The sequence below is a fragment of the Tursiops truncatus genome, chromosome 15 (assembly GCF_011762595.2).
Source record: "Tursiops truncatus isolate mTurTru1 chromosome 15, mTurTru1.mat.Y, whole genome shotgun sequence".
NCBI lineage: Eukaryota > Metazoa > Chordata > Mammalia > Artiodactyla > Delphinidae > Tursiops > Tursiops truncatus.
Genome location: NC_047048.1, coordinates 75,034,906 through 75,047,428, shown reverse-complemented (window position 1 = coordinate 75,047,428; position 12,523 = coordinate 75,034,906). Strand labels below are relative to the sequence as shown.

The 12,523-nt window shown below is 41.9% G+C and overlaps 1 protein-coding gene across 4 annotated transcripts in view; it reads left to right on the top strand.

Annotated features, from left to right (window-relative positions):
* The window catches only part of UBE2V1 (ubiquitin conjugating enzyme E2 V1), a 31,892-nt gene extending 19,512 nt beyond the window's left edge, over positions 1-12,380 (top strand). For 3 of the 4 annotated variants that reach the window (XM_004319947.4, XM_019943821.3, XM_019943822.3), the window contains 2 exons: positions 9,204-9,329; positions 10,608-12,380. In XM_004319947.4, the coding sequence (XP_004319995.1) occupies positions 9,204-9,329; positions 10,608-10,754 (273 nt within the window). In that variant the 3' untranslated portion in view covers positions 10,755-12,380. The remainder of the gene's footprint in view (positions 1-9,203; positions 9,330-10,607) is intronic. The other variant, XM_004319948.4, reaches the window with a different exon arrangement.
* The last annotated feature ends 143 nt before the right edge of the window (positions 12,381-12,523 follow it).

Below are 12,523 nucleotides of genomic sequence, written 5' to 3'. Positions count from 1 at the left end.
GCTCTGTGATTTTCGAGCATTCCCAGTCTTATAATGCCTGCTAACCTTTTTTTGTGGCACATAGTAAACCCCCCAGAAATGCCCTTTAATTCTCACAAGAGCCTGTTGTAAGGTGCTCCTGTTGCGTAGCTGCGTTCCATCTTACAGATGAGGAAGCCGACTTGGAAAAGTCAGGGTACTCGCACAAAGTCACATAGCCGATAATTCCCAAACCTCGTCTCACTCCAGAGCCTGTGCTCCTAACCACTGTGCTATATTGTCTCCTTCCTATTTATATTTTGAGTTTTCATCTGTTCCCACTATAGAATTATCTAGTGTTAAGTAGCAATTTGATGTAGGAGTGAAGAAATAGATTCCAATAATGTGACACTTGTTTCAGACAAGCGGTAGGAGATTCTGCCTGAGTGTAGCAGGCCCTTTCCTGTGTCTGCTTGTGCTTAAGGGTGATGATGTTCGGTCATTCTTTTCACCTCGTGCAAGGCTCTGCACCAGCCTCTGGGAGATAGAAAGACACATGGGATGTGGCCCTGTCTGAAAAAAGGAAGAGTGTGGTGCTCGCTCAGTGTTAGGACTCTTAGACTGTCATAAACACTCATGATGAATGACTGGCTTTGATATTTAATGTTACTTTTTGAATCATTTTTGTGACCCTGTAGTTTTGTTTGGGGGGTTTAAAAAAATATTCAATCTGTTTTTACTCATTTCTTGATCTTTTTTTAATCTATGAAAATCGGGGTTTTCTGAATCTATTAAATACTGGGAAAAACCTTGATCTAGAAGGCTTGTTTCTTCATAAAGATCATTTCTTGCTGTCTCTGAAAGTCCACTGTATAGTGATGGCTTCCTTCACTGCATTCTTATCTTCCTAAGAATGGTTTAGGTTTTTTGAAGATGAGAACTATTCTTCCCTTCTCTTTACTCTCCAGAGCACCTAGAAATGACTCAGAATGGGGTAGATGTTCAACAGATTTGTTAACAGACTGATTTTTAGGTTCTAACAAACTAAGAATGAACCAGCGTACAACATTGTGAATACACTAAATACCACTGAATTATATACTTAAACAAACAAATGAATAAATAAAATGAACACTAAGTTCTGTTGAAAATATGCTGTTCCACCTAAAACATCTTAGGTTACCGAGTTTCAGTTTACCTCTTTCCAAAGGGGGCTAACTTTTAATGAGTAGCTACAGTATGCAAGATACTTTCCATATGTCCTTTACATCCTTTTTTTTTTTTAATTGAGACATAATTCACAAACCATAGAATTCACTTAACCATAGAATATACTTTTAAAGTATACAGTTCAGTGGTTTTTATTATATTCAGAATTGTGCAACTGTCACTAATTTCAGAGCATTTTCATTACCCAAGAAAGAAACCCCATACCCTTTGGCAGTCACTCCCATTCTGCCTTCCACCCGCTCACTCCTCACCCTTGACAATCACTGTTTACTTTCTGTATCTATGCATTTGCCTGTTCTGGACATTTCATGTAATTGGAATTAATATGTGGTCTTTTGTGACTGGCTTTTACTTAGCATAATGTTTTCAGGATTCGTTCATGTTATAGCACTTATCAGTAGTTCATTCCTTTTTATGGCTGAATAATATTCTTTTGTATGGATATACCATATTTTGTTTATCCATTAATTAATTGATGGACATTTGGATTTTTTCCACTTCTTGCATATTATGAATAATACTGCTATGAACATTTGTGTACAGGTTTTTATGTGGACAGATGTTTTCAGTTCTCTTAAGTATATACATAGGAGTGGAATTGTTGGATCATATGATAACTCTGTTTAACATTTTTAAACAACTGGCAAACTGTTTTCCAAAGTGGCTGCACTGCACCACTTTACATTCCCACCAGCAATGCGTGAGGGTATCAGTTTCTCTGCTCCCTCACCAATACTTGTTATTGTGTCTTTTTACCCCTATAGTTTCTATTGCCCTGGCTCCCCAAGGTTAAAAGCAAAGTCATAAAAGGAGCTACCTGCTTCTAGGTGCTTCCTGTGACCAATCTGTTTTATGATTAACATACAGGGTGTATGCTGTGCATCTGGAATATCAAGCTAATTATTAAAGCATCTAAATAGAGCTCTGAGTAACTCACGTCCCTGTTATATTTTTGTTATTGTATTACCTAAAATCCTCCACCAGTATTTAAAAGGCATATACCATATGATCCAGCAATTCTGCTAGGAATTTACTCAGCTTTTCTTGAATGTATTGCCCAAAAGCCTGTATGTACAAAATTATTTCATGCAGTGTTTTTAATAGTAGCAAAATATTGGAAAGCACCTCAGTATCTTTCAGTGGACCATATTATATACTGTTTAGCTTTTCAAAAGAATGAGACAGATTTATACGTGCTGAAATGGAGGATCTCCATGATATTTAAGTGAAAAAAGGTACAAAGCAGTATACAGGCTGTGCTGTCACTTGGGGTGGGGGTGGGTGAGGGAAGAGGAAGAGGCCAGACATATACTTGTGCTTTGAATACTTTTGGAAAACATAAAAGAAGCTGATGACAGTAGTTACCTTCAAAAGGGATTGCTGGCTGGGGTCAGGGTGGAAAGGAGGCTTATTTTTCACTGTATTTTTGTACTCTTTATGCTTTAATCATATGTGTGTGTTAGCTATTTGAAAAAATATATATATATATCTTTTTTTTTTTTTTTTTTTGAAAGCAAGTCCTCCAAACCTAAAAGTAAAGCTTCCCATCCAAGTGCCTCTTGCAAAATTCTGGCAAACATGTGACTGTCCACAGCATTAGACGTGGAGTCTTTCTACTCTGACCGTGAGGTGGTAACACTAGCCAGGTTATAGAGCAAAGTTTCTCAGCCTTGGCACTATTGGCATATTGGGCTGGGTCATTCTTTGTTTTGGAGCTGTCCTTTGCATTAGAGGATGTTCAGCAGCATCCCTGGTGTCTCCTCACTAGATGCCAGAAGCACCTCCCCAACCCTGTGGTGACAGTCATAAGTGTCTCCAGGTGTTGCCTGACTCCCACCACTTCAGGAGTGGGACAGGGACAGAAATTACCCTGGTTGAGAAGCACTGTTAATACCTCTGGGGTTCTCCAAGATAGTGTTTTTATGTGTGGGTTAGAGTGTAGGTGTGTATTTATACACATACTTATCTAAAAGTGTTGTATGCATGCTTAAGGACAAACAGAATTCCAGGAGTGTGTGAAGTAAAAGGAAAGTGATCCTTTCCCCATTTCATTATACTCCCCACAGAATAAAAACTGATCATTTGGTGTGTGGTGTGTTTCTACTGGCATTTGCTGTGGGTACACAAACAAGTACATATCCTTTTTAATAAAAATGAGACCTTGCTATGCTTAATGTTTTGCAGCTTTATTTTTTTTTCCCCCTTAGCAGATGGTGGACGTCTTTCCATATCAGTGCATATTGATCCGTCTCTTTTTTAAAAGCTTTAAGTTACATGTCTGATAAATGAATATATTCTGGTGAAGTTTTTCAAACAGTACAGAGTAAGCAATTCACTTTGTTCCCTTTAATTCTTTATGTCAGTCAGGCAGAGAAACCATACTAGGTATTTCAACAGAGAGAATTTAATATAGGAAGTTGATCAAATAGGTGTTGGACTGAAAAAAGCCAAAAAAGCACGCTGGTGGAACACAAAGATAACACAAAGCAATCAACACCGCCTGGGTCTGGGGGGATGGGTCAGGAGAGGCTGGGGCCCTGGAAACCTAACACTTGGAGGACAGATACCCTCTGCTGTTAGTTCCTGTGGGGCCCAGCAGAGCTGCTTGGAGGAGCACTGAAAGGCCAGAAGCTGGAGACCAGAGACAGCTCTTGCTGCCAGGATGAGGGCCTCGTGCCAGACTCACATTGGTGGGAACAGAAAGCAAATGGGAAGAAGCAAATGCCTCCTTTCACCTTTTTATTTTCTATTAGGATTGTGTGGTCAACTCAGCAGTTTAGTCTTTAGGCTGTAGAATATTCAGGTGGCACTATGATTGAATTAGAGAAATGAATAATTAATATTGCCTTCAGAGGGACCTATGGCTCACTCAGAAGGATACCCTGACTGATGGGAAGAGAGTTTGTGTACAGAGGAAAATTGTGTCTTGTCACTGTTCAGAGGGGTGTGTGCAGGTGCTGGTTAGTAAGCTCCAAGCCCACCTTTCCCTGCTCTGCTTTGGATCCTGGGGCTGGCACTCTGCAAACTACATTTTTCCTTTGTCAGCTGGCTTCCCGTTAGGCTCCACCAATCAGGACACAGGAGAGAGCCTGTAAGGCGGAGAGAAGAGACTTGTTCCTTCCTGTTTGCCTCTTGTTCTGTCTGTGCCACTCTGGTAATTGCCCTTCATCCTGGCATCAGCAGTGGGTTCCAGCCTCCAGCTTTTGGGGGTACCCCCAGCATCAGCCTCGCAGCACCCCCTCCTTAGAGATCTGGGTTCAACTCTGGAGCCCTCTTCCTCTGAGCCTCTAGATCTGATCAACTCCAGCTTTGTTCCTTTGCACCCCCAGCCTTAAGGGGGAACAAAGGGAATAATAAGCCTTAGCTAACCCAGAGGTGATACCTGCTCCCTGCGGTTACTACCTCTGTGTTAGTTCAGGCTCCTCTTCTAAAGCTTTTTTCAGTCCAGTGATACCTGTTTAACCGATTCCCTATATTAAATACTCTGTTAAAAAATCCTAGCGTGGTGTCTTTTTTCCCCAGCTTTTCCCGAACTTTCAAATCCCCACTTTCCTCCCCAGATTAACTGTGAACAGTAGTTCGATGCATCTCCTCTCACACCTCTTCCTGTACATTTACTACCTGTCCATGTCCTAAGTTGTTGAGATCTTCTCAGTCTCTACCTGGTCTCCCTTTTTTAGAGGCCCATCCTTTATTCTAGCATAGCATATGCCCACATTGCACATTAAACATACTTTTTGTGTAACTATCAGATTTGAACTGAGTAGTGGTTGACTAGTTCACCTAGTGTCATCTTTCTTTATATATTAATTTAGATTTTGTGCTTTGCATATTTTTGCAGCCAATACCTTTTTCCTTTTCTCATATCTCATACATCTTAGAAATACATTTTAAAAGAATGAAATTTTGCCACTTGAAACTACATGGATGGACCTGGAGGGGGTTATGCTTAGTGAAATAAGTTAGACAGAGAAAGACAAATACTGTATGGTAACACTTTTATGTGGAATCTAAAAAATAAACAAATGAATATAACAAAACCAAAACAGACTCACAGATACAGAGAACAAACTAGTGGTTACCAGTAGGGAGAGAGAAGGGAGGATGGGCAAAATAGGGGTAGGGGATTAAGAGATACAAACTACTGTGTATAAAATAAGTAAAGCTACAAGGGTGTATTGTATGTACAGAGAATGTAGCCAATATTTTATAATAACTTTAAATGGAGTATAATCTATAAAAATATTGAGTCACTGTGTTGTACACCTGAAACTAATATTGTCAGTCAACTATACTGCAATATAAATAGATAAATAAGCAAACATTCATTGTATTTTATAATACTTTCAGATTTACAGAAAAGTTGCAAAGGTGGCGTAGAAAGAAAGTTCTGGTATACACCACCCTACCCCAGTTTCCCTTATTGTTAACATATTAGTACAGTACATTTGTTACAACCAATGAACCAATATTGATGCATTATTAACTGAAGTCCATAGTTTATTCAGGTGTCCTTAGCTTTTACCTTATGTCTGTTTTCTGTTCTAGAATCCTATCCAATATACCACATTATGTTTTGTTGTCATGTCCTAGGCTCCTTGTGCCTGTAACAGTTTCAGGGTTTTCTTGGTTTTGTTGTCCTTGACAGTCTGGAGGAGTACTGGTCAAATATTTTGTAGACTGTCTCCCTGTTTGAATTGGTCTGATGTTTTCCTCATGATCAGGCTAGGATTATCTCACATATATATTTTAGGCCCAAGAAAAGTTTGTGATCTCTAGGCTCTGGGCATGTAGTGATCAATGGATGAAACAGCCTATGTACACATAAATATATCCAGAGTTGGTGGGAGGTGTCTGTCTGCTTCTATAGGTTGTACATAATCTGCAACTTGCTGGCTATACCAAGAGCTATGTCTTGGCATCCTTTGCAGGGGTGCGTGCGTGCGTGCGGGCATGCGTGTGTGTGTGTGTGTGTGTGTGTGTGTGTGTGTGTGTGTGTGTGTCTGGGCCTCAGCCTTTGAAAAGGCTACAGAGTATGCAGTTACAGGAGTATGCCTTATTTGTTTAGTCAGTCTCTTGCAGGTAGACATTTAGATTGTCTGCAGTATCAAAAATAACTAAACAGTGCTTCACCTTTTTGCACGAGTCCGTCTGTAGGAAATTCCTAGAAATGGTCTTGCTGGTCTGAGCACTCCTGTTTCAACATGTTGATAGGCACTGCCAAGTTGCCCCATGAAGCTCAAGCCATGACAGCAAAGTTGTTCCATGATCAAATATTGAATCTTAAAGAGAGCAGTGTTCCTCACGGAGACAGAATGTTCTAGCAATTCTCCTTCAGGCACATTTCCTTTCTTCAATGAAACCTTTTTAGCAGGTCCTTGGAGCCCTCGTAAACAAAAGAGAAGAAAACCAGAACCTCATTTTCTATAACGGTTTTGCTTTGGGCTGTTTAGTGACCCTTCAGTGTCTCTGCTCACTTGGCTTGAGGCACTTTTCACTGTGTTCCAATGAAATTGCCAGTTGAACATAAGTGGTGAGAAATTCAATATTCCTCTTGTTCTAAGTTAGTCATAGCATGCATGTTCTTATATTAGACTTTCATAGTGTCAAGAGTAACGTTAAGATTTAATCTATGTAATGATCAGAGTCCTATTACTAAACTGCTTACCTTCTTAACCATTTTGATGCTGTTGTTAATAGAGTGATCAGTGACCTCTTATCAACACTGATAAGCCAAAAACCATGCTGGCAGGTGAATAAATCGGCGCATCAGAGCCTCCAAAATGTAGTGTCAAATATTTTAACAGACTTTGTGATTTTGGTAATTACTGTGAGCCCCCAGGGAGTTTTTTATGTAAGAAATTGTCTTTGAATTGTGTGACAAAGCCAGTGAGCAGGAATGCAGGACACACCCAGAGATGAATTTGGGATCCATGCAGTCAACAGATATTTATTGAGTGTGAGACTGTGTTAGGCGCTGAGGCTGGACCTTTTACCATATTTTCCATAAATCTGTACAGAAACCGTGCCACTCCGCTTCCTGCTTGTTATGTTTACTGAGTGAGTTTTTGTTTCTCTGAGGAAACTCCTTAATTGCAACAAGGTGTTCCTTTTATAAAAGCGTAAAGAGCAACATTCATTCATTCAACAAACAGCTGAATATCAGTTCAGTTGAGGCCCCTGCCCTCCTTGTTATGAGTTTAGTGAGGGGTGTCAGGCACAGGACTAGGAGTCAGTCTTCAGACGAGGGCTCAGGAGGACGCTGAGAGGAGTGAGCTGCAGTGTGCGGTGGGGCAGCTGGTATTAGGGCCCCGAGGAGAGAGGACCTGGGGCTGGATGAGGAGGGAGAAGAATAAACGGAGAGAAAGGCAGGGGTGCACAGGGTCCGATCCAGGAACTGGGGCTTCCTTTCTTAGGTCACCAGGAAACCATTGGAGGGGTTAAGCCACAGGAACGGTTTCTGGTTTTGAAAGGTCAGTCAGGCTGCTGTGTGGGGAGCAGATGCTAGGGGAGCGAGGGAGAAGGCAGAGACTTGGGGTGATTCAGATGAGGTGCGGTGGTGGAGGAAAGTGGGTGGGTGTGGGATCTCTTCTGGAGGTAGAAGCTGAGACCTTTTGACGATTGAGAGATAAGGGGTGAGGAAGAGGGGAGTCGTGGCTGGCTGCTAGGTTTTTGCTTTAACTGCTGGATGGTGCTGCTACTTATGAGGGAAGAAGAGAGGGGGGCATCTTGAGGGTGGGTGGAAATCCAGAATTGATTTTTGATTTTGTTATAGGCTGGGGTCCCTGTTAAGTGGATGTGAAAAGTTTCTATGCGTATATTAAGACTGCCTTCTGAATTTTAAAATATTAATATATGTCCCAGTTTTTAAATTAGGGACGGGCCACTATTTAGACATAATGTTTTCAAGCATTTAAATCACATCTTCTTTAATTTATTCCCCCCAAAGACCGCTAGATGTCACTGTTTACAGAGGAGCAACTTCTCATGCAGCATGCAGTGAGGAAGGGGCACTGGTGCCTGAGAGGGGAACCCAGAGAAGGGTGGTCCTTGCCCTCAAGGGGGCCAGTCTGATGGGGAGCTGTCACCCCCTGTTGTGGTCTTCAGACATGCAAATGATGATAATGCAACTTCATATAAGACAGAAAACTTGTGAAGTAGCCTTCTGTTTCATATGATGTTTGAACTGGGTCTTGAAGGTTGTGAAGTAGTTCAGGTGGGGGCACGGCACTCTAGGCAGAAGGAACAGCCTGGGAAAATCAGCACGTTCTGCTGTTCACTGGGTGGAAGTTAAAGAGAAAAGTTCATTGGCTTTAGGGGATCGGACCTTTCCAGTGTTTCTCAACAGAGGCACAGTTGGCATTTGGAGAAGGACTGTTTTTTTCCGGTGCAGGTCTGGCATCCTTGGCTCCCCACCTCACATACTAAATGCCAGTAATCTCTCAGGTTATCGTAAAAACAGCAGGGAGAGATGATCGCACCTACAGCTGAGATCCCTTTCACAGAGCACAGCCCCAAAGTGGTGACGAAGTGGGAAGTGACTCTCCTGTCTCTCCCCCACCCCCAACTTGTGCTTCGTTTTGAAGTTCTCTCAAGAGTTACCTGTTCTGTGCTTTGTACATGGTGGTATTTAATGCACTGGCTGATGATCCCCGCATGAGTAGACATCTGGTGTGCCTTCCCAGAATGAAGAATGCCTCTTACACACCATTTCCCAGAGCGCAGAAAAATTCACATAAAAACAAGTCCATCTGATTGGGCTTAATAATACTAGCATGAAACTTCAGTGATAACTAGCTTAAATGTTCCACCTTCTTTATATTCCCCCCCAGGCCAGGATTCATATACACCAGTGTAAGGACTAATTACTGCTAACTTATCAAATAACAAGTAGACTTTGTGTAATGGAAGCAGATGCACCAGTTCTGCAGTCAGGAATAAATGAGGTTTCAGAAGTTCTACCTTTTTGAATTCTTTGTAATTGCCTGACATGGCTGTACCCTTTTTTTTTCCAGACAATTTATGAAAACCGAATATACAGCCTTAAAATAGAATGTGGACCTAAATACCCAGAAGCACCCCCCTTTGTAAGATTTGTAACAAAAATTAATATGAATGGAGTTAATAGTTCTAATGGAGTGGTAAGTTGTTTTTCCTGCCCCTACTTGTTCTCTGGGGTTCTCTGAAAAATGCTTTGTACTTTAATATTATCAGGGGCACTTTGGGCCAGAGTCCATATGTTAATTGGTTATTTGATGATAAAATATATTGCAGTATGAACATGTGCAGATTTGGGGTGAGGGCCTGTTTCCCAATTGTGTTTAACTACAACTTACATGGCATTTACTCTGGCCTGTATTTCTCAGTACTATGCCGGTCACTTTGAGATAAGAGCTCATTCAGTCCTCCTGATATACACCCAAGAGGTAGAGAGGTGAGGAAACCGAGGTGAAAGATCTTGCCCAAGGTCACACTTTTATCTCATTGGCCTTATTTGGGGACGACATACTATTTTTTTCCTCTAATGGTCTTGCTTTTTTAACTTATTTTTACCACCATTTGCATTGCCATAAATGGAAACCAGTCTCATTTGTCATAAGAAGGCAGTAATAGCAATGATAAATATTACAAAAACAAAGCAAAGTTGGTAAATTCTTCCTCCGTATGTTGCTTGCCAAAGGTTTTTGAGCCTCTGAGGCCTGCTCTCTTGTTCAGAGGGAAGATCAGCAAGTATTAAAGGGTGCTGCATATTAGCATTGCATGAGCTAGTAAGCCTTCTGTTTTGAGGTATTCAGAAGACTTGTAAGAAAATTGAAAAGAGATGAGCCTTGTTACTGTGTTCAGTGTTTAGTGTTGTCTTTGAGTTCCACCTGAAGTCCTGAACCCAGGACTCAACTCACACTCTGGGAAATTTCTTGGGGAATGCTACACTAACTTGAGAGGGTATGACTCTGAGGAAGGCCCTTGTCATCAGAGCCTGGGTCCTCGCCACCCGTTGCTTGTGCTCTCCCTACTGCCCTGTACCTCTTCATCGTCCACGACCCGGGCGTAACGTTGAGAGAGGACAGGCCCTGAGCGGTAGCAGCAGCCAGCCCAGGGGCAGCTCAGGTCGTTGTTTCAGAGCCAGTTGGGTTGAGTCTCACCAAGTGTGAGTGCCATTTCTCTAAAGGTGGCTTTACTTATTCATAATTTCCTTCTCCCACACAGTGAGGGTTTGGGACACAAAAAGGGAAAAACAGACTAACTGGAGGGAGGGAATCCTGTGGGTATTCTGCATGTCAAATACCACTGTGTGATCAGCATGTTCAACTTGAAAAATGCATTTTACTCACGTTTCTGCTGTAGCTTAGCTCCAGCATACAACTTTTCTTTTGTTTGAGAGCCTGACAGTACTTTGTTCTTTGTTTGCCTTTCTGTAGGTGGACCCAAGAGCCATATCAGTGCTAGCAAAATGGCAGAATTCATATAGCATCAAAGTTGTCCTGCAAGAGCTTCGGCGCCTAATGATGTCTAAAGAAAATATGAAACTCCCTCAGCCTCCTGAAGGACAGTGTTACAGCAATTAATCAAAAAGAAAAACCACAGGCCCTCCCCTACCCCCCATTCGATTTAAGCAGTCTTCATTTTCCACAGTAGTAAATTTTCTAGATACGTCTTGTAGACCTCAAAGTACTGGAAAGGAAGCTCCCATTCAAAGGCAGTTTATCTTAAGATACTGTAAATGATACTAATTTTTTGTCCATTTGAAATATATAAGTTGTGCTATAACAAATCATCCTGTCAAGTGTAACCACTGTCCACATAGTTGAACTTCTGGGATCAAGAAAGTATATTTAAATTGATTCCCATCATAACCGGTGGGGCACATCTAACTCAACTGTGAAAAGACACACCACGCAATCACCTTGCTGCTGATTACATGGCCTCGGGTCTCTGCCTTCTCCCCTTCCCCTCCCCCTGCCTCCTCCCTCCCTGCAACAGCCCTCCAGCTTGGGGTGGCTTCTTAGAGTAGATGTAAGGGTTTCAGGTCACAGCCTGTGGGACTCCTGCTGGGTGTGGGGGATGCTTCGTCTGCACCCCTGGTTTCTTTCTTTAAGTCTTAAATGCTGACCCCCTTCCAAGCCACCATCCTCTTCCCACTCTCCATTACCACCCTTGGCCGAAGCATAGATTGTAACCCCCTCGGCTCCCCTCTGAAATTGGCCTTTGGTGAGGAATTCAGGGCTTTCCCCATATCTTCTCCCTCCACCTTAATCGAGGGGTGCTGCTTTGTCCTTCCTCCTCCTCAAGTCCCTTTTTGCACCATCACCACCCAACACTTTCCATGACACTTCCTTGCTTTGGCCAGAAGCCATCAGGTAAGGTTGGAAAGCATATCTGACCTCCCTCATTTAGTTTTGGAACCACACTTACTTACTCTCCACCAGCCTGGGGAATGAATATTGGGTTCTCAGCCCTGCCACCCTCTGCTGTCATCATCAGCTGATACGTTTACTTAGCTCAGGTTTTGATAAGGTGAACAGAACAGTCACCAGGGTCACAGACCTGCCAGCTCTCAAAGTCCTTGGTGGTTAAACTTGGAGAAAGGCCACAGAAGACACTTGTAAGCACACACGATCCCTCTGAATGAATTTTCTTTTCCTGTAATTGCTTTAGCTTTTAAAAATTGAAGAAGTTTTAAACAGGGCTCTCATTTGGTCATCCTTGCAATCCATTTGAGTCTAGTTTGGAATCTGACAACTGGAACAAAAAGAACCATGAACTCGGTGCACACTTTGGTTTCGGTGCTGCTGCTTCTCTCGGTCCTCAGCAGGGATAAGAAAGAACTCGGTGTGCACGGCAGATCCCCGGAATTCCTGGCCAATGGCTGAGTTTTTCCACTTTTCTGTTCAGGACCACTAAATGCTGAGATGTTGGACGCATACCGAAATAAAAGCAATTCATTGTGTTCTAAGGTTTTTTTTTTTTTTTTAACTTAGTGTTTGTGTAAAGCCACCTTTTGAAGCAGCAGCTATCAAGTCTGAAAAGCAATTGATGTTTGCATTCATCTTTTTCTGGGGAAAACCTTAGTTCTAAGGATTTAACATCCTGTAAGTAAAGTTTAACATAACAGTATTCCATAGCTAGACTTTTTATTGTCAGACCATTGCCTGATTTTAATATAATAAAAAGTGTGCGTTAATATTTAAGAAGCTGTGCTCTTCTTCCTCTTGGCATATAATTTATTCAGTAATAGAATTTAATGTCTTTGGGATTCAATTTGACCTCCTAAAGCAGGGGTCGGCAAACGTTTCCTATGATGGGCCCAAGTCAGTAAATATTTAGGCTTTTTATC